A 23434-nucleotide genomic window follows, 5' to 3' on the forward strand; every position below is an offset into this window, starting at 1 on the left:
AGATAATTGCCCTTGCCAGGGTATGGTTCTGCAAAAGTTTTCTTTGGAGAATCTGCAGTGTTCCTCTTTGTGTGCCATAGTTATACTAGACATCTTGGTAAGAACAAGGTCAATTTTGCACATGGGCCGGTAGCTTTTACTCTGAAACTACAGAAACGGTCATTGTAGAGGGTGAAAGGTAAAAGTGTTGCAAAAAGCAGTGGTCATGGGCTTGAATTTAAGGACAACCCAATTGTTTTCAAGGCTTGTTACCGTAAGTGAGCACAATACAACTATAGGATCTGTTTTCTCATTTGCAGTAGTAATTATTGAATTGCTTGAGAACAAGGCATGTTGTTGGAAAATAAGCGGTTCTTTTCAAGCAAGAATATTTAGCAAACAATAAACATGTTTTAAAGGATGGGGCTTTCCAGGAGTAGCCATTTTTATTTTTTATTTTGCTTACAAATGAAAGAATAATAATATAGGAGTATCTGGTGCCAACTTGATTGCACATGGAAGCCATTTGGTTGTTCTGGGCAACAATATTTTGGGAGCATAATTCTCTTTCAGAGATGGAAATCCCTAAAAAAAATAATGCTCTGTATAGGTGCTTTGTGTTGCTGTTGTGAGACCTGATGATGCACCTGAATGCCCACATTGGTCATGGATTGAGTGTGGAAGCATCAGTGGCCAGCTATATCCTGGCAGATGGACATTGCTCTGCTGCTAATATCCAAGGGTTAAAGGTACCTGCCTCTTCCAAGTCATCTTGATGCATTTTTTTGTTTAAGTACTAAACCACAGAGCCAACAACATGGGAGGTTGGCTTTTGGATGTGTGTGTGTGTGTGGTGGATTGATTTTTAAATCAAGGCAATTTAAATAATTGATATTGTCCTTTGGTCATGCAGTCCTCATACGCTGTCTTTATTTAGAGACCCAGAGACTGATTTCCACTTGACACTTTCTCTCTGCATGCAAGGATTCTAAGCAAGGATACATATTGAAAGCTAAGGCTGTAATGCTAAGCAGCAAAAAGTACTGTGGCATGTTAAAGACTAACAGATTGATGGTGGCATAAAGATTTCGTGGACTAGAGAGCTTACACGAAAGCTTATGTCACAGTAAATCTGTTTGTCTTTATGGTGCTGCAAGACTCTGTTTCAGCAAAAACAACAAATACTTGGGATGCACACTTCCTATCCATGTTTCTAGAACTGTCTAGAAGCAACAGGGCTACTCGGCAAAGTAGTGTTCCTGAAAACAGAAAGCAAATACTGTAGCCATGCTGTTTGGCTGACAGTCATAAAGATTCATAATTTGAGAACTAGACACATTGTGGAAGCACTGGCGGAGGAAGAAGCATGCGTAGCGAGCGCACTGCGCCTGGCAGCACGATCCCGGCCAGGTGCCATTGTGGCTGCCCCCCTGCCCGCGCTGGGCACCACACCACGCCCCCAGGATGTGACCACACCCCCAGGACATGTGCCAGCCCCACCTGCTCTCTGCCCCCCCCCCCCCGGTGCCGGAGCATGAAGCTCCACCACTGGGTGGAAGTCGTTTTGAATTTGGTTTGCTGGCAACTCAAAGGTCAGAGTTTGCCAGCTCAGATAATGTGGCCATTTGCGGTTTGCCTTAAATGAAGAAGGGAAGCAAGACATTGTGATGCTTGCTGGAAGTTGGAAATGCTTGGCCAGAGGATCCTGTGAGGCTCGTTCATGTAACAGTGAACCATAGTCTGATATTACATCTGAAGCAGACCAATCTGTTGCTGAGCTTTAAGAGATTAGGCCACAATCAACTTGTATTTAGCATAAGATTTTATTTTAAACATGATTGTATTTTTATAGAAACACTGGTGATAATTAAATTGAATTTTTTTTGTAATCTGCAAATTAATTTTTATATATTGCACATGTGTTTGTGTAAGTGTGTATGGTTTTTATTTTACCCACTTATTAACCATTTACTTCAATTTCCCCATAATTTTAACTTGCATTTTATTTTCAGTGTTATTTTACTGCTTGTATTTTTTTTTTTGCTAGTGTGACACAAGATCACTTGTGTCGAGAGGTGGGATACTCTCTAAACAAGCAAAATAAAAAATATTGTGAACAATGTTATTGCTGCTTCTCCCACTGTTTTCTTGTTACTCCCTGTTCTCTGCTCATTTGCATAGCAGGTACAAGGTGCAGAACAGTTTCACTTCCAGCACTATTTAGGCATTATTTCTGAGCATTGCTTGTATCATATTTACGTTTCCCCAAATATTTTCACTTATGCGTGCTGCCTTTCAATTTTCTGAAGCGTATGGAATCTGTCCCAATCTTTTGATTACGGTTTTATTATGTAAGTGCAGGCATATGGGCAGCGGTGTAATGTGATATATTTGCATACAGATGAAACAAGCCTGGCTTCACTTGCATCTTTTTGAATGACCTGCTCAATCTACACCATCAGGAAATATGGAAAAAACAATGCAGTGCTTTCAGAAAGTATCCAAACTTGGGAGTCATTTCTTTGCATGTGCTGGAAGTACCTAATGATAGAATGGAGTATAAGAGTAATATCACTTCACAGAAGAGTTCTGTTCTATGATTCTTTTAATTAAAAACCTTTTTGCTGATGGAAAGTTCATTCTCTGGTGTTTTCCTTAATGTATTCGTAATGCATCTGTTTGGATTCCCTTGCTAGAGATATCTTTCATTATAATCCACTTAACCGAGTTCATAATTAAACTTCTAAATGCAAAGCTTCCTTCATTAAATTTCCAGGTCGTACACTGAAAATCAAGGTTTGTGGTACTAAAGTAGGAAATGTGTGGGTTTCTTTTCTCTTCCTAATTATATCAACAGAATGAAAGATATATATTTATTACAACAGCCTTCACTCCTCTGTACATTGCAACCCTATATACCCGGAGACAAGGCTTCTTGTACTCCTTGTGGTTTTCTTCTGAAAGTAAATGTAGAGGATCACATTGTTAAAGAGTTCTTCATAACTCTGCCGGGGTGGTGTCAACTAATGATGTAAGGTGGGGGAGGGCACAATCTAACTAAAAACTAAAAGAAAAAGACTAAAAAACCTGCTTGCTAGATTTTAATGAGTCAGGTCTTTGAATGCAAAGCAATTTATCTCAACATTAAATGACCTCCCCACCCCACCCCTGCTATGGTATCTACCTAATACAATCCATTGCAGACACACATTGTGGAATGGTTGTTTTAAGGTTTTCTGTACACACTGATAGTTCCAGCTTAATGAGGAATGATGCACAATGTGTTGGCATTCCTAGATGCTGGAATACAAGCCAGGGATGGATGTTGAACTACAGTTATTTGTGAGCAAATAGTCTATATCTATATCATCTATATCTATATATCTATATCTATATCTATATCTATATCTATATATCTATATATCTATATATCTATATATCTATATATCTATATCTATATCTATATCTATATCTATATCTATATCATCTATATATCTATCGTCTGAATATCTTCAAAGTTTGCTGCATAGCTTCAGTATCTGGGCAAATGCACACTCCTACTCTACACAGGCAAAATGCCCTCTTAACTCCCTTGCCTTTAGGTGAGCTCTTTGTACCCAAAAGGACTTCCATTTGTGATACAACATAAACTCGCAAGCATTTCCTACTAAACACAGGAACTTGCCTTATAGTAAGTCAGATCACTGGTCCACCTTTCTCTGGATTACCTACACTGACTGGCAGCAGGGCTCTGGGGTTTCAGGAAGGGACTGTCCCAGTCCTAGCTGGAGATGGAACCTAGGACCTTTTGCATGCAAAGTAGATCTCTACCACTGATCCACAGGCCTTAGAAAAAGAGAAACAATCTTTGCCTTTTCTCTTCTGATTTTCCCCCTTCCTGCAGCAGCTCAGCCCTTCACAAACCAGCCTCTTTTTGTTCTGTAATCAGTTTGCAGTTAAGAAATGTTAAGTGGAAATAATAATAATAATAATAATAATAATAATAATAATAAGTTGTTTCCATAGCACAGTTTCAACTTAAAATTTTCATTTATTCTTAATGATTTTCATCTGCAAAAGGAGTGAATCAATTGGCAGAATGCATGAAAGGAATTTGAAATGGCAGGGTATACTACCTGTTTGCATTTAAGTCATATATATCCCCTGCTGAATGCTGAATGGAAAATACACAAGCATTCCCTGCTTCATCAGCCATACTACTGCATGTGGAAGCTGAGATACACAGTAACTTAATTTTAATCTGAAAATTGGAGGCCCCCCTAATGCAATTTATTCATGGTGCTGTGGATTGGCATATGGTGTCTGTACATTTTTATTTTATCACCTTGACAAAAAATTTAGTGTGTCAGATTGTGTTATGGAAACCTTGCATGTGATTCTGATCTTGCTATTTGACTTGGGTGCAAATTATTGGAACCAAGTAGTTAACCTGCCATATGAGAGATGAGAATCTGGCTCAGCCTGGTCTAATTTATTCCTGTTTTCCCTGAATTGATATAACCTCTACATTCATGCCAGAGAAAGCGCCAGCCTGTTTTTGCTGCCTTTCTTAAGAAATTACAATATGCTGAGACTTAGAAGCAACAGCCTCTAATATACACAAATTTCCTTCCAGCCATTGTCTTCTATGAACACGGTCTTAAGAGTGTGTTCATAAGTGACTGTGGAGGCCAATTCTGGATCCCCACATCTTTCCACAGTGGGGACATAGGTTTCTGGGTGGTAGTTGATCATGGTGAGGGTTTGCCAAGCGTGCCTTCCTCTTAGCACGTTTCTCCCTTTCATCCCAACTTCAAGCGTCTTCAAAGTCCATGACACCTTTGGTAAAGGTTGTTCTACAGTTGGAGTGCTCACAAGCCAGTGTTTCCCAATTGTTGGTGTTTATACTACATTTTTTTAGATTTACCTTGAGAGAATCATTGCTTTGACACTAGTAATCTTTGCTTCTTCCAGTACACTGGCAGTAGTTCGCCTGTATTCCCAAGTGATGTGTAAATTTTTTTGGAGACATCATTTATGGAATATTTCGAGGAGTTGGAGATGGTGTTTATAAGTGGTCCATGTTTCACAAGCATACTGTAAGGTTGGAAGTACTTTACAAAATGCTTTGTAAACAAGCATTTTGGTTTCCCAAACACTGCACTTCAATCGGGAGAAAGCTGCACTCACCGAGCTCAGGCGATGCTGGATTTTGGCATCAGTGTCTGCCCTTGTGGAAAGGTAACTGCCCGGGTATGAGAAGTGATCAATACTTTCCAATGTTACACTATTGAGTTGGATTTGTGGTGCTACGGGGGGCGGGGTATTTTTATGCTTGTTGGAAGTTTACTCATAAGCCACCTCCACTGTGTTCAGTAGGCATGCCAGTATTGTAGCATGAGTGTGGTTTTTCAATAACATGCAGAAACGAGAACAAAGCAAAATACGAATGTTCTCACTGGATTTGGGTTCTGCAGTAAAATCTGGGATTTGCAGTTTAGGAACCTGCTCAACTCAGGGAAAAACAGTTTAGTAGTATATTCATCTCCAGCAGGATCATGGGTACTGGGATACATTTTCACTTGCAGCTGTCACCATCTGCAAGAAAAGGGAGTGGGTGACTAGGGCTGAGCTAAGTACGGGCTGAGTCTGAATTGCAGTAAGGCTGGGACTCAGATTGCAATTAGCTGGGAAATTCTGAATGGGTTAGTATTCCAAAGTTCTCAATGATCCATCCAATGATGTAGCCGCTTCAGGAAGTTCAGGAGAGGTTTTAAATAATAGTAGCAATTATTTTCCTGCACCAGCACAGGCCCTGGAATCTAATTCAAGCTGAATGAGTGTTTACTGTTTTCACAGAGAAGCTCCATTGAATGGCTAAACTAACTTACGTTGCTTCTTCTTTTCCAGCAAGACCAGCTCTATAGCTTCTAAATTATTGCCATTTGCTATTGGCTAAGCTATATACGTGAATGAAGTTAGATAAAAATGTCATTTCACTTCCATTTTGGGTAGCCTCTATCTGATAAATATAATTGCATACGTTTATCATGATAGAGACTGTTTCAGAGTAATTTAAATAAAACTATCTTTTTTTATAAAAAGGGGTTTTTTATTTTGTACATCTACTTTGTGTGGTATTTTCAGGCTTATCTTTGCCTTATCTGCACACCATGTATTGTGTATAGTAATAATAGTTCATTTTATAAGGTTACAAATGAAATAGTTTGGAAAGAAGCTTTTAATAACTGATAACTATAAAGAAAAGCACCAAAACTGATGCAACTAACCTTTTGTGGAACGAAACCTGTTCCTAATATTTGACACTTTGTATTATGAGATATGAAGCTTCACGCTACAAAACATGAGGGAAATGACCAGTAGCAAATGTAAAATGTTAGAATCTGAGATAAATGCCTGGCAGGCAGAATAAATGCATGGAATGGGAAAGGGAGTTCAATGTTTTATAAATTTGTTCTTGGTAACAAAGCAATTGGCTTTTGTTGATGCATTTATTTTGGTGTTTGAGATGCTACCATTTGTATTTCAGCTTTGTGAAACATCCTGCAAGTTGGCAGTATGCTTTCCTATTACAAATATGGGTCCTAACATACCGACATAGCAATCCTGTACTCTATAATTATTCTGTCACAGGGAGAGAAGATATGCTGCTGTTGCTCTAGTCTAGTGGATATGGCCACTGTATCCCTATGCAAGATTATCCTCGTAGTATTTTTTGTGTATCGTACACTCCCTTGTTATCTTTTCTAGGCAAATATAAATAAAGCAAAACAACTGGTTTGCAGCTCATGAAACTCAATTTTTACATGGTTTAGGGATGGCACAGGACTACTGGAAGAATCTGTGTGGCAGTCAGAAATTCAACAGATTTAGCTATATCCTGTAAGGAAATGTAAATCTGGGAAAAGCTTCACTTGTTGACATTCTGTCTATCAAACATCACCCTGATTTATTTTGGTGCTCTCTGCCCCAAATTTACCTAACTTTGAGAATGGCACAAAGCATACACAGCTGTCATGTAAGTTTGTGTGTGTCCTCTTTTGTAGACGTGGTAGAGGGTCAAATCCACATGTAGTGTACTGGACCCAGAAAACCCTGTTAGCAACCTGGATCACTTCTGCTTTGCAGAGATCTTCATATTCTCCTCAAAATGTCACTGTAAGTGACATTTGATGCCACCTCGTATCCCAAGTCATATTAATTTTGCTATTGCAAAGTGGTATATCTCCACTAGAGCGATGGATTAAATTAAATATCCTAGTAAGGTAAATAAGAAATAAGAGTATCAAATGTCAAAGGGCCTTTGCAGAAATTCTGTGAAAGTGGAGAGTGGCGGTGGCAAGCAGACGTGGGAAACATGTTTGTTTTTAACATGTAACTGGCAATCTGTGTATGAAAATGTCAGATACCACTTAGAGGTGAATGTTCTTATGAACACAGTAGTCTTATGACCCATACCGTAGGCCACAAGATTGCTACATTCCTTCATAAAATCTGTACAAGTGGTATATTTAAAGGGTTAGCTGGTGACTCTGTTCCTCTTTAACTAACTCTTTCTCTATTTCCCACCTTCCTTCTGTTTATTTTAGGAATAGTGAAGTGATCTGGATTGAACTTCATGAAGTATGGTTCTAAGGGATAGCTGGCTTTGCGCTCACTGGGCATGGCAGAGCACAGGAAGGTGCTTGGTTGTGCTTGCTCTCTTATTATTACACACATCTGATTTGGAAGGCAGGAAATCGCATCCATTTGTCTGGAAAACAGGTAGGGATGCACATATTCTTCCTTACTGTGACTGTGGTTCTGTGTGAGTTAGGCCAGTGGTCCCCAAACGTTTACCTCCGTGGTCCAATGGAAAATTGTTGTGGGTCTTCGAGGTCCACTTAATGATTTTACGTATCTGTTGTAGCAATTATAATGTACTGTATGTTTTTTAAGACCAAACATCTTAATTTTAGCTCCTTGTTAACTTTGGTGCTACTTCTTTCCACCCCTTTCAAGTGCCTCTTCCTCTTGTCACTTCCAATTTGTCCTCTTCACCTTCCAGGTGACAGTGCTCCTGCTGTTCTTCACAGGTGTGCAGCAGAGCACCCGAATGAAGCTTGTGGATCACGGTTTGGGAATCCCTAACTTAGATACATTGAGCCAAACTACCTTTTCAGAATATCAGGTGGTTCAAGCTCTTCAGAACATAGGTGAAGTTGACTCTTCTGAGTATAAATCTTTCTTCATGTAAAAACAAATTAGTAAGTGTGGGGCTAGATGCCATCTTCTTAATAGACTAGCTTTCCACATGCATTTTTTAAAAAAATGTGGCACGAGAGTATGAAGATACCTCTACACATTTTCCCCACCTGTAAAGGTAAAGGTAAAGGTACCCCTGCCCGAACGGGCCAGTCTTGACAGACTCTGGGGTTTGTGCGCCCATCTCACATCTATAAGCCGAGGGCCAGCGCTGTCCGGAGACACTTCCGGGTCACGTGGCCAGCGTGACAAAGCTGCATCTGGCGAGCCAGCGCAGCACACGGAACGCCGTTTACCTTCCCGCTGGTAAGCGGTACCTATTTATCTACTTGCACCCGGGGGTGCTTTCGAACTGCTAGGTTGGCAGGCGCTGGGACCGAGCAGCGGGAGCGCACCCCGCCGCGGGGATTCGAACCGCCGACCTTTCGATCGGCAAGCTCTAGGCGCTGAGGCTTTTACCCACAGCGCCACCCGCGTCCCGCTATTTCCCCACCTGTATTCTGGTATAATTCCAGGGGGCTGTATGGCACATTTTACTTGAAGCTGTAGAGGAGTCGTTAGTCCTTTAAAAAAAAAAAAAAAGATGAATAGTTTCAAAGATCCATAAGATAAAAAAAACAACTTTCAAATTTAACCTGATAGCTGGGCCTACAGTAGTTCAGTACTGTTCCTATTTGCTTGTATGTACAACTTGAAGGAAGACCAGAGGAGAGAACTTTGGACAAATTTAAATTCATGCATTTCTTTGGCAGAGTGACCGGTTTTTGCACATGAACAGAGCAGGAATTAGTCTGCATCTGCAAGTTGTACAAGGGGAAGCGGTCATTCCCTGAAGCAATCAGCCCATAATTTGAGTTTTAGTAGTTAATCAAGCATAGCTCTTCAAAGTCATTCTGGGTTTATGCCAAGACAAAGTGGTAGTTTCTTTCTCCCTCCACCCCACAAGTCTGGGTTTCTGTAGGTCCAAATGCCTTGTTATATCTGGAGTGCAACATATTCACCATCCCTGGGACTTCATTCAAAAAATTTCAAGGGCCTGGAGGCAAGGGGAACAAATATATCCAACAAAATTTTAAAGAGATGTAAGACTGACCACTATTCTTTTTTTACTGTAGTATCTTAACATAATGTCCCAAATTATATCACACCTAAAAGATGTCTTAGAGATAAACATGTGTAACAGACTATGCATCTCATTCTTTTTTCCTTCAAAAAAGGCATAACATATATTTCACTAACCTCACCTGTCTTGTCCAACAAGTAGCAAATGCAAAAGCAGTCATGTTGGGATTTCTCAAGGCCACCTTTCTTTGCTTACCTCTGACAGTTTAGACAATAAGTTCATCACTTGTTGGTTAAGAAGAAGAAGAAAACTTTGCCTGAGCCTTCCCCGAGGGTATGTTTATATATAATTATGTCTTCTCCGAGTATGACATAATCAGATACGGCTCAATAACACAAGAATAAAATACCACTAAAATCATAAAAATATGATAGAACAATCACAACCAATAGGAGCAGTTCCTACATAACTGTGTCCAGTTCTGGGCACCACAGTTCAAGAAGGACACTGACAAACTGGAACATATCCAGAGGAGGGCAACCAAAATGGTCAAAGGCCTGGAAATGATGCCTTATGAGGAACGGCTAAGGGAGCTGGGCATGTTTAGCCTGGAGAAGAGGAGGTTAAGGGGTGATATGATAGCCATGTTCAAATATATAAAAGGATGTCATCTAGAGGAGGGAGAAAGGTTGTTTTCTGCTGCTCCAGAGAAGCGGACACGGAGCAATGGATCCAAGCTACAAGAAAGAAGATTCCACCTAAACATTAGGAAGAACTTCCTGACAGTAAGAGCTGTTCGACAGTGGAATTTGCTGCCAAGGAGTGTGGTGGAGTCTCCTACTTTGGAGGTCTTTAAGCAGAGGCTTGACAACCATACGTCAGGAGTGCTCTGATGGTGTTTCCTGCTTGGCAGGGGGTTGGATTCGATGGCCCTTGTGGTCTATTCCAACTCTATGATTCTATGATTCTATTCTATAACACCCCCCCCCCCAAGAAAAACCTTGACTAGCTTAAGTTAAATTGCAACAAGTATGTTTTAATCCAGAGTCCAAACCTTTGCAAATTTGGAGCACTGGTTGCCTCGAGTGGGAGAGAATTCCACACTGCAAATTACATAGGATTCCTGACCCCATGTCCCTACCTTGGGGGCCAAACTAGAGAGTGAGAAAGACCCCTCTTCTGACCCCAGAGCCCAGGTCAGCTGATATGTGGAAAGTGTTCTGTCAAATACCAGGGTTCAAGACAATGAAGATCTTTATAAGTCAATACCGACACCTTAAATTTGTCCTGGTGGCATAAAAACAGCCAGTGCAGGCTCCACAAACTAGACGTTACATGATTGTGCAGACACACAGGCAATGGCGGAGCTTCATGCTCCGGCACCGGGAAGTGGAGAGCAGGCTGGTGCGCGTCCCACACTCTTGTTCTTCCGCCAGTGCACACAGGTCAATTTTCTAAAGGCTGCATATTCTGCACCACTTGCAGTTTCCAGAACATCTTCAAGGGAAGCCCACCACAGAGTTCATTTTGGCAATATCATAGCTGAAAGTCCAAACCATCACCTTTTTATGTTGAGAAGAATGGTCAGTTCCACCTATCAGGTTTACTCTGTGTATTTTTATTGCACAGAAAGGAGAATGCATGGGGCCAAAGTTTAACTATCTTGTGGGCCAATTGATTCAGTTGTAATATATACATATAACAATATGCAGTAGAAAATAGGAATCGTCTGCCTGTTTTCCTTAATGTCACTTTCAGTCATGTGAATGAGACAATTATTATCATGATTGTTATTATTTGGTTCCTGATTTCCATACTCGGTTTTGACTTTTCCCTGTGGAAAATGCAAAGATTCAGGCTTTGCAGCTGCTTTCTTGCACTCAGGCTGTAATGAGCACACTGGAATGCAACAAGCAAGAAGTACGCATGCTTAGGTTTGTAGCCTTGACTTTATATCATAGTTAAACAGAAGCATTGTAAGCACATTGTGATAAATTTTAAAACTTGAAGATGCTGAAATTAGATTACATAAGAAACAACCTAATGCAATTTGGAGCATTCTAAAAATAGATATTATTGTCACTTATATTCACTTTGTGAAAATTTTAAGAAAGAAAAATAGCTATGTTACATATTTTTCTCAGAGCATAGCACATTCAGCAGAGATATGGAGTGCTGATCTCATGAAGTAGCTTGGGGGGGAATGTTTCAAGATATAATTTCAGAGTAAGTGAAGTTTCTCATGTTCATTGTTACATTTCTATTGTGAAATGAAAGTGTTTAGAGATGTGCATTGTTGTTCATAAGAAAGTGAACACCCTCTTGGGTGCTTCTCCTGGAAATATTTTGACCTTTGCAGGTATGCCTTCATTGATTATATGAAATACCTCAGAAGTTTTAAAGATTCTTAAAATGCCATTGAAAATGAGCTAATCTTTATTTCTGTTTGTGATATTTGTGATCAAAACACTTGTGAAGAACATACCAGTTTCTGATTTCTAAATAGATGAAGTATCGGGGCAAACATGGAAAAGTGTGTTAAGGGAAACAAAACAGAATATAGTATTTGGTTCCTTTTCCTCACTGATAATTGAATTATAAATAATAAGGACAGTCATTGTTTTGCATGTCTTTAATGGGCATGGTTGCATTCAACAAATGTTATTGTATTGGACATAACTATTTTGTAAGTACTATCCTTATTTTAGGATAAATTAACAGAAGCTTGCTTGGAGGATTTTCCTATGCTTTGAATATTTATTTATACAAAATGCTCAACAAAGAGTGACATTGTTTTTTTTAATTGTTATTTTATTATTGTTATTTTTTATCGTGTATTAAATTTGTATACCACACTTCATACGAATATCACAGGGTGGTTCACAACATAAAAATACAAAATAAAACATAAAATACATAATAAACACATCCACACACCCAATATGTTTCTCAGAAATTGCCAATAAAGTTTGAGAGTACTAAATGCTTTTATTTTGGGGAGATAATGGTTTGCATTTTCCTGCAAGGATCCCAGCTAGATATAGTTTAGAAGCAGGGAAAGGGTGAAAGCATGGTAAGGGTGAGGAATCTAGCCAAGGAAAGGAAATCTTTTCTCCGAAGCCATTCATGAAAAGAGTGGTGTGGATCAGCATATGAGGACCGTAGAGCTTCCTGATGAGCATGGGATCTGTCACATAGAGTAATCTCATTCAGGACAGGCTCAGTTGAGGGACAATACATGGCAAAGGGCAGAGGCAGTGAACTGCCATGAAACACCACAATAGGATTTTTTCGCTGGGGGATCACAAGAGATCTCTGAGCCAATCAGTGTCCACTGCAGGAAAGGTAGTGGTGCTATTCTAGAAATTGTAAATTTAGACTTAATCCAATTACTGGAGAACATGCTTGCTAGAGGCTGCGCCTTGATTTCTGTGAAAGAAGGGCATCTACTTGCAATAGATGTAGCACATATTCCAGGGACTGATTAGACTTGCAGTTACATGATCCATTATGCATATCAGTTATTATGAGAAATTACCTTATGCAGCAGCCACTCTGGGGATGATCTTTGGTGTGAACCACTGGGGCTTTCCTTAGATAAATGATACTGGGGTTAAGCTTCCTCTGAATAGTGCTGGAGCTGTCTCTGATTACGAGCGCTTCACCATGTTGCTTAGACTGATGCCGAAATAAATACTTTAGGAAGGATTCACCTAATGAGCCCCGCCAGTGGAAGTCCTGTCAAAGAGCAGGCAGTAATAACAACAATACAAATAAGAATAGGAAAAACAAAAGTAGCAGCAAAATTTTTATTTTCTGGAGCTTTTAAAAACTGATTTTGTCTATACTGTTGCAACTTTCATTGCATTTTTTTTTTAAAGTTTTTACATTCATTGCTTATGTGGCTTTATTATTCAGATTTTCCCACTTTATTGGTCAACATTAAAATCCATCATTTCCAAAAGTTGAAAAAAAATCAATTTAATATTAGAAATCTCACAGAAGTGTTATTTTTCTTGTTTATCATTAAATAAATGCATTAATTTATGGTGAGTGAGCCTTGTTTATCCATTTTTTGTGGCTATGACTTGCCTTCCTCATTTAATTCTAATATAGGTAGCCAAATTAAAACTAATATTCACTTTGTTTTTCCACCAAAGTTGATGTGAGAAATTTAGCATAATGTATTACTGCAGTGACCATGGGATCGTGTTGTTATATCGTTTTGGTAAATATATATATATCGATTAATAAAAGTAGCATTGTCAATGTTTATAGTTTTCTTTTCTATTGCATGCCTTTGTTCCTTCTAGTATATCTTAACCTGATCACATCTGCCACATCTTGAAACTGCTGTCTTCTCCCTTCTATCTGTGACCCAACATTTGGTGTTAATTATGTCTTACAATTCATACAGTTTCCAAAGGGCAATACACCATCTGGTCATGGTCTTAAAAGAAAAGCAACATCAACAACAATTTTTGGTTATCTGAAATGTATTGCATTCATCAGGGATAGGGTAAAACGTGGCGTTGTTGGACCCCAAATCTCACCAACCCCAGCCACCATGGGTTGTAGTCTGGCAAAATCTGAAAGGCCACGGGTTCCTCACCCACTCCTGCCATACCTCTAAAGTCATCAGCTAACAGAAATTCTGTACCCACCTTATTACCTAGCTCTTAACATGTTCTTACCCACTGGAAACTGGTCCATTAGGGCAAATGGAGGCAATGCCCCACCAACTTCAGTCTGCATTTAGTCCTCACCTGGCTGCTGCCTTCCATTCACGTACTCACAGTGTGAGCTTTGTCAGTCATTGGCCCTGTCTCCACCTACTGGTGGTCTCCCAGCCTTCTGCGTTAGCCACCATGGCTCTTAACAGTACATCTTTGCACTTCTTAACTAATTCTTCACTGTGAGGTTTTATGTGTTTTTAAAAAAATACTTCTGAGGTATTTATTTTACTGTGTGTGTGCATTTAATATTTCCACAGCTATAGATATTCAGAGCACAGCAACTGACAGACATCCATTAATGGCTTAATATCTTAATATGTCCAGATTGATTGCAACTGAACAGATCCATATACAATTTTTTTCCCCACAATTCAAAATGCCCCTGCTCAGCATTTTAAACAAAAATCTAGATAGCAGCAGCAATGGGTGATTTTAGTAGGGCTAATTTTCCTCAGCATCCCTCTGTGTGCCACTGCAGTGTGATTCAACCAAAGTTAAGCTCTTTTCAAGCTTTTTGACTTCAATAGAACTGATTTGTAAGAATGCCCTGAAATCTCTCCCACTGAATTCAATGGGATGCAAAAAAGAAAGAAAGAAAGATGATTCACTTTCACTGGATTATAATGTATGATTATTACATTCAAATGTACATTTTTTTCTTTTTTAAAAAGCATAATTAAAAGTGTTTCACTTTATCGCAGTTCAGAATATGTATACTGGGCAGAAACTTGCAGGCTTTCCTGAAGCAGAGTTTCTTTTTATGCCCTGTGTCTTGGAAGGCTGGTCATGAAAAATCACTTTTCAAATTAGAACTTAATAAAAAACTTTCCTGCTCCGAACAGTAAGCCCTACTCCCTATGCGATTAGTGGTTTCATTTCTTTCTCAGCAGTTGGGTAATGATTATAGCTCCAGATGCTGCGGGAGCGATAAAGAGATTGATTAATTTCACTTGAAAGGGCATATGTTCAAAGAGAATCCAATCGGAACACCACGAAAAGGGTGCTGACATCCTTGCAGCAAGAAAGCTTAACACAACTCGCTCCCCGACTGTTTCTCGGGAAAAGGATCCGCACACAAATATTATTCATCAAGTCAACATATGAAACGTTTAGCTTTTGCCTATTCAACAATGAGAGAGATTTCATTTCTGGTGGTAGTTGTTTCGTGAGTTTATGCTGACTCATTCTAAAACACACACACACAACACAACACAACACAACACAATAGAGGTTCTGTTGTACTGGAAACTGCCAGCGAAACTAGAGTGAGTGCCTTCAGAGCTGACCTAAGCATTGAAATATATTTGTTGAATGATTTATATGGATAACCCAAGGCTAATTGCTCAATAATATTGCTGTGTCTGAAGATCAGTTGAAATGCCTGTGAATCAGCATGCTTGTAAGGATGATGCTTTGGAGGGAGACAGGCAGCCCAGCATCATCCTGTGCTACAGTTTAGTTGTGTCAGCTTGTACCATCAAACCAGGCAGAGTAAAACCTAGCTTTTCTCCAGTACCTTCTTCCCCAAATTCTACTTTTAACAGTACAATAAATCAGGTGGGGGACCCCTTAGGCCTGGGAGCCCCAAATATGGTCCTTCAAATATCTGTCTAGCCCTTGGAAACCTCCTTCGTTGGTCCTGCTTTGCACCCCAACTTTTTTGAATGACTAAAACGTGCCCTTGAATTCTGAGATTGCTTGCTTATCTGGGTGGAGAACAGAGAGGGTCATGTGGGGGTGAATAAAAAAGTAGGCTACTAGACAAAGATTTTTAAAAAATAACATTTGTCACTCTGTTCACTTTTGCCTGTGGTCCTTCCCACCACCACTGTCAAATGGCCCTTGGAATATTGCCCAGGAGGAATGTGGCCCTTGAGGTAAAAAAAGGTTCACTACCCTGGAAATAGGAAGGAACGTGCTGGACACAGCAACTAAGCTTTGTGTGTATGCGTTAAAAGAGAAATCCTTAGCTATGTGGTCTGGAATGGTAAGCCCCACCTCTAAATATTGGAATTTGTCCCCACTCCCAGCAATTTTACTGAATATTCTGCCAACTTCTGTGGGCAACAAATGGGTTCTGTGAAAGGGGACAGGGATACTCACCTCAGCTTTATTTTAGTTATTGCAGATTCTTCAACAACCCACTTTTGATTTTTAAGGGTTTTTTAAAAAAAATTCTGGTTTAAAAAAGAAACCCTTGCAAATCATTCAATAGCCTATTACTTTTTGTATTTAAGTATGTGTTTACTGTGCTTTCATAAACAAAAATAACAAGGCGGTATACAACATATTGCAATGACAAACCTAGACAGCATCTTAAAAAGTAGAGACATCACGTTGCCAACAAAGGTTTGTATAGTAAAAGCTATGGTTTTCCCAGTAGTGATGTATGGAAGTGAGAGCTGGACCATAAAGAAGGCTGATCGCTGAAGAATTGATGCTTTTGAATTATGGTGCTGGAGGAGACTCTTTAGAGTCCCATGGACTGCAAGAAGATCAAACCTATCCATTCTTAAGGAAATCAGCCCTGAGTGCTCACTGGAAGGACAGATCCCGAAGCTGAGGCTCCAATATTTTGGCCACCTCCTGAGAAGAGAAGACTCCCTGGAAAAGACCCTGATGTTGGGAAAGATGCAGGGCACAAGGAGAAGGGGATGACAGAGGACGAGATGGTTGGACAGTGTTGTCGAAGCTACCAGCATGAGTTTGACCAAACTGTGGGAGGCAGTGGAAGACAGGAGTGCCTGGCATGCTCTGGTCCATGGGGTCATGAAGAGTCGGACACGACTAAATGACTAAACAACAACAACAAATAATACAACATATTAAAAAAACCCACTATGACATCAATAAAGGCTGATTGCTTTACAAAAATCACATCCCAAAGGCCTGCCTGAATGGTAGATATTTTAAAAGGTATCTGAAAGGAGGCAGAATAGAAATCCTGAAGGACTTCTGTTGGCAAGGAGCTCCACAGGGCAGGGCCTGCCACACCAAAAGCTTGGTTCTTGGTGAAGGCCAGCTGCAATTCAACATCAAGGGGGAATCACTGAAAGTGCCCCGTAAGAAGATGTCAATTGTCAAGGATGGATGATAAGCAGTCAGGCTAATGTACTTTGGGCCCAAGTTGTTTAGAATTAAGCACAGGAACCTTGAACCTAACCAGGTAGCAAATTGGGAGCCTACCAGTAGACCCCTCTCTGCCTTTGGACTGCCTTTGCTCTTTGCCTTCATCTGTGCCCTTCTGCCTCACCACAATAACACACAGTCTTAGATTATCAGCCCAAATAGTATGTTCATATTTTCTTTTTAGATTTTATTACTCATATTTTTGCATAATGAGAAAAAAATTGATTAGTTTCAGCAAGCTAAGGCATCTAGATAGCAGTGGCTGGCGATAATCTTGCCGTTAAACTGCATCTTCCCACGATAGCTTATCATATATTACTAGTAATCTAATCTATATTTTGCCTGACAATTTCATTTATCTGGAATACATTATGGAACCATAATCCTCACATAAGTTTCCAAAATCCATTATTATTTTCCCCAAGTCTAGCCTAGTCAAGAAACATTCTCAACTTTCCTCAGTGTGAAGTTAATGTCAGGCAACATTAAATTCCAGACCAGTAACAAGGTTAAAGTCCATTCTCTTTTGATCCTTCAGAAATGGTTCTATGTGTCATTTTATATGCCTTCTTAATAGGGCAAATCATTTTTGCTTCTAGTCCCTTGGAAGCTCTGAGACATCGCTGTCTTTAGTTATGACATTTTATGCGTATGGAAGATTCCATAATTAAATTAGTAATGTGCATTAATTATACATTTCTTTCCATAGTAGTTGTCTGTGCTGTTGGCTCTATTAGAAAATGGCAGAATACCATCAGTAAATTTAAAAATATACAGCAGTAATTAAAATCTTTTAAAACTATTCTAACCAGCTTTCCATCTGTTAAGATGTACTGGGGTGTGTGGTATTACACAGAAACTGGTAAGCAATGCATTTTAGGTGTTTTTTCCTGTGTATAATTAGGCATTTCTGAACTCATGACGAAATGCATGTTGTTATTTGTATCCAAGCAGCCTGTGTTCTTGACACCGTCCAGTCAATTTTCAAACTGTTCTGTTCCAACTCCATTGATATGGTTTGAGGCCTGAGCGGCAGGGCTACTGTGGTTCATAGATAAGATGTGGGGTTTTTTCTGGATCTTTGTATTCTCCACAGTCTCTTAGCAGCAGCTGATGGAGCACAAATTGATTTTCAGTGGGACTGATTAAGGTTTATTTTTTATCAATTAACTGTCTTGCTTTTAACTAATTAATCTGTCAAGGTATATAATATATTATTCTAAAGGGGACATTTTGGGAATGTTAAATATAAAATGCTCTTAATTAAATAACAAAAGAAAATTATTCAGGCTGCAATTTGCACCAGGTTACTGTATAATTTGCCCTACCAAAGGCAACAAAGGTTAGCTAGCGCTTAAACTTAGGGGCACCTTGTTGGTTTGAGAGCATACATGTAATAGGCACCTTACTGGTTTGAATCAATCTTATGTCTATTTCCTAACTCAAGGGTCAGATACGCAGTATTTTGTACCACATTTTTACAAGCAACATTTGGTTTTAATCTTATAACAAATGTACTATTAAAGTCCACAATAGGGAAATGACACTATCACTGCTTTCAACTCTACTTGGGAAAGTGAAACAGTGCTTCTACACGGTTGGGAAAGGACCCATGCAATCATGAAACAAGCCCTGGTGGGGCTTTAGACTTCTTTCTCTAGAACAAGGATAGGGAACCTTTTTCAGCCTAAGGGCTGCATTTCCTCTTGAATAGCTTTCCAGTGGGAGGTAGGGGGAGTCTTCTCCCTTGGGTATTTCTGTGTTTCTCTTTTTAATATACAGAGCAAGGCCACCTCCAGAATAGCCTTCCCTGTCCTTCCTGTAGAGACAAACATGCCACACTATTTCCATTCTACAGTCGTACCTTGGTTCTCAAACGTTTTGGCTCTCAAACTCCACAAACCTGGAGGTGAATGTTCTGGTTTGCAAACTTTTTTTGGAAACTGAATGTCCGACTCGACTTCCATGGCTTCCAATTGAGTGCAGGAAGCTCCTGCAGCCAATCGGAAGCCACGCCTTGGCTTTCAAATGTTTTCGGAAGTCGAACAGACTTCTGGAACGGATTACGTTCAAGAACCAAGGTATGACGTTACTAGGTTTCTGTTATGCTTACTTGATCTCCTTTAAGATCAAGCATCATGGCTTGGAGGCTTCTAGTGCTAACCTACAAACACTTATGTATGGTATTTCTCTCTTCAAATGTCTTCAGTATTCCTGGTCTAGCCTACGGTGCTTTGGTGTCCTTGAAATACTAACATATGTCCCTGCAATCTTGGTGCTTAATTCTACCTCCCCTCCTTTGAACAATCATTAACATCTCCCCGCTCATCCCTGGGAGTTGATTTGTTCTGAACAGCATGCTCCTTATCACCTGCTGGGTCTTTAGAAGCTTGACTCCACCTTTTTTTTATTTTAAGGGCAAGCAGTCTAGTTCCATCTGGCTCAAGTGGAGCCCATTCCTTTTGTACAGACCCAGCGCCTAACCACGTCCCACTGTGTCTTAACAAAGTCAAACCCCTTCTCCCAGCACTACCATATCATTCAGACTACACAGCTGGGTCTTTCTACTGTCTGTCTACCTCCCCCTAGACCAGGGGTCTGCAACCCGCAGCTCCGGAGCCGCATGTGGCTCTTTTACACCTTTGCCGCGGCTCCAGGGCGGATACTAGAGAGGGGAGGAGGTGCATTGTGTGCCCCGACACTTTCCACTGTGGCGGGCGCTGTACTGGCTGTGACGTCGCATGGGGGCGGTGCGTGCATTAGTCACGCACCGTCCCGACGTCACCTTCCCAGTTTTGCGGCTCCCACTTTTTCCCCCCTTCGGAAACGGGTCCAAGTGGCTCTTTTTGTCTTAAAGGTTGCAGACCCCTGCCCTAGACCCTCATACTCCATGGCAAGAGGGGAACTATCATCCTGGTATTGGAATGCAGTTATCATACCCCCAGAGGTCTTGTCTGCCAGCCTCTCTGCCTCTCTCAGCCACCTTGGCCATGAGGGAATGACCCAAGAGCTCATTGCACCGAATACAAATTCACAATTTCTGTCCAGCAGGCAGAGAGTCATACTTGTGACACTCTCGGCAGTATACTGGAAAAATCCCACACCCTGCTGTCTTTCAACCTGCAACAGAAAAAGAAAATGCTTCATGTAGATTAGCAGGATGAATGAAGGTACAAAACAAAAATTTTAGACATGGCAGCTGGAGAAACCCTTGGCATCTAAATGTAGGCCATAAAAGTAGGAAAAACAACAACCTTTGGTTCAGCCAAGGCACAATAGGAGATTAAATCTGCATGAGTGTGAACAATTGAGCAAAGCAGGAATAATGCAGCCAGAGATGTAATGATATTGGACTGTAGGTGAAAGAGAGAGGTTGGGCAAAAAGGGGGATGTGGTGATGGGAGAGAAGAGAAAAAAAATATGAGGAGCTTGCTTTAATATACCCCTATGGTTCCCAGCTAGTCAAATTATGTTTGGCTATCTTCAGGATTACTTCTATTCTTTCCACATTTGCCACTGATGTATTGCAGGTCTGCATAACTAATCAGCCAGCAAGCATATTTCAACCCACTATCCATGAAATGAGTTTCACCAGAAATTTAGGCTCCCTCCCATTTTAATGTCTGCCTGGGACTAGTGAAACAGGGGTTATCTGTCAGACGATGATATATGGAGTGTAATCCAACATAATGCTATTATGACTGCTCCATCAGAACCCCCACCCAGCTGATTTGGAAGGGGCGGGACACACACCAGGGGAGGAGATAAGAGAAAGTCCCATTGCACTAGTGGGGCTCATTGTGCTTGCTCCCTCCAATGCAACTATTTAGTGCATTGGTGCCCTATGTTTGGCCTGGCGGCTCTCAAGCAGGGCCTAGTTTTTGCCCTCCTAGAAAGTTATGTGAAGTCAGAATACAATTTAGGAAGTTTAGCAATGAAGGTGTACTAGGGTAGCTCCAGTACTTAACATTTTCACCTCTTTAGTGTGTATTGATGGGTGTTTGACTGCTGACCTTTACTAGCATACCTTCTGAAAATGCACAGACGGTGGATGAATGATATTTGAGGATAACAAGCCTATGACACTGGAATAAATTGGGCTTTTGAGGAAGATAAGAGATTAAAGCTGTCCCCTGCAAATGGATCTTTCTGAAAAACAGCATCTGTACGTACTTCTTAAAGTCTCAAGGGATGGTGTTGCCACACCTGTACATGAATTTTGCACTATTACCATAAATAATAAAAGCTAATCTTGGGATTTTTCTACTTTTAATGCCATCCCCATCAGCATTTATCCTCATACTTGCTGTGGAAACAGCAAAAGGATGTATGTACCGCAAATTAAAAAGTTGCCAGGTGAATATCTTCACCTTTGCTGATATTCTCATTAGTTTGTCCTTGATTGATTCTGGGAGGGGTAGACCAGCTTTTGGAGCCCTCACAATGATTTAATCATTACAGCACATGAGGTCCCAAATCAGATTTGAGGTACATTTATAAGTCTACGGGGGGGGGGGACGGGGACTAGTGAACAGCTGCAGCGCATATGAGGTGGCTGATAACTGATAGCACCCAACTGGCCTGTTACTAATGGATTCCCTCTAGGCCTTCTCTGAAAGATCATAGGGATGAAAGTAAAAGCGCTATTTCATCTGCAAAATATCTGGGGCTTTATTCACAGATACCTGTGTTTACACAGGTGCTATATGCTTACAGTACCATGTGCAAGAGCAAGATTCACCAAGGCTTTTTCTTCTTCTTGCTAAACCATGGTTTTGCATATAAGAATATATGCAACACACCTGTGTGTGTGTGTGGATCTGTGTCTGCAAAAGACTCTCCTCCCTGGAAGAGAGGGGAGTGGTTGTGGACGGGAGCCCGAGCACCGCCCCTAGCAGGGGGCGTAGCCCCCTGCCTCCACCTCACCTGGCTGGCGCCCATGCCACTCAGGAGGCAGCCAACCAGGTGCCTCGGAGGGGCGTGTTCAGCAGCCTTTTGCTGCGGTGCCAGCCTCTCCTCGGCCTCATTCTTCGCCATCGTCTTGTCACGAGTCACCCACCCTCCACTCCCTTAGAGTTAGGGCTTAGGTCATTGGCCTTGCTATGGACCTTAGGTTGGTCGCCCTGGTTGTCTAGGGGGCCTGGTAGGAGTTTTTCCATTTGGCATTAGGCTTTTTGGTTTTTTCGCCTACCTCGTAGCAATCGTCACAACTTTTGTGGTATTGGTGGGTAGGTTAGGCATTGGAATAATGTGTTGTGGTGTGTCGAAGGGCTAGGTGTGGCCATCGCCTATGCCTTTCAATTTTTGGGTATTCCATTAAAGGAATCTGGCGGTCGTGTGTTCTGTCCGATGCCTGCTTGGCGGGAGGCCATAGCACGACCCTTGGTGACATCAGGGGTGAGCCTATAGTTGGATTAGCATCAACAGGCTCCACCTACTGGTGAATAAACCCACTTGCTTTAGAGATCCAATGCCTAAGCCAATACCTTTTCCACTGCTGTAGTCAATAAAGTTGTGGCCTTTCCATGCCCATTAACCTTATATCATGTGTCCTTGTGTATTCATTCCGCATCGCGGGGATCGGGTCCTCGAACCACAACATATGCAGATATATACTACAATATAAAAATGTTGCTGTATCATAGCAATAATTAAATACTCATAGACACTAGAAAACAATCCCCCTTTCCTTTTCATCTTTTATGAAAACAATAATACTAAATCATTTTCTTTGTACTTGTGTTACACATTATTTGTGCACGTGTAGATGTATGTATCAGGAGAAGCTCTTCAATGTCCCATGCTTTGAGCTGCATAACTTAAGCCTCTTGGTAGAAAATAAAATAAAAGGACTCCTCTCAAGATCTACTGTCTTCTTCCCCTTTGGGGAACTGTGTAACTACAGCCTCTCAGGGAAGAGCCTTCCAGATCTGGCATGATTCCCCTCATCCAGATTGCTTCCTCCTAGGCAGGAAGGATTATTTAAAAATGCTTCTTTTTCCAGTTGACCTTTGCCTTCACAACAAGGTTGTTGGAACTCCACTGTGTCCTGAACTGCTTTTTTTTTTTTTTTTTGAAAGTCCTAAATCTTAGCTTGTTCTCTGGTCAGCTGAACTAAGTGACTGCACTCTCTATTTAGAACTAGTAACAGAATAATTAAATAAATGCACTTTTAACTTAAGCGGCAGTTTCAGTATTAACACCAGTGACCCATGGTTAACTATGTGAGCCTCAGCAGAACATTCTAATTGAAACATAATAA

The 23434-nt window shown here is 40.7% G+C and overlaps 1 protein-coding gene across 4 annotated transcripts in view; it reads left to right on the forward strand.

Annotated features, from left to right (window-relative positions):
- Positions 1 to 23434, forward strand: part of THSD7B (thrombospondin type 1 domain containing 7B) — a 413810-nt gene that overhangs the window by 106916 nt on the left and 283460 nt on the right. For all 4 annotated transcript variants that reach the window (XM_083493189.1, XM_083493188.1, XM_083493191.1 and 1 more), the window contains one exon: positions 7590 to 7764. In XM_083493189.1, the coding sequence (XP_083349315.1) occupies positions 7626 to 7764 (139 nt within the window). In that variant the 5' untranslated portion in view covers positions 7590 to 7625. The remainder of the gene's footprint in view (positions 1 to 7589; positions 7765 to 23434) is intronic.

Source organism: Podarcis liolepis, assembly GCF_965112155.1.
Source record: "Podarcis liolepis genome assembly, chromosome: 1".
Lineage (NCBI taxonomy): Eukaryota > Metazoa > Chordata > Lepidosauria > Squamata > Lacertidae > Podarcis > Podarcis liolepis.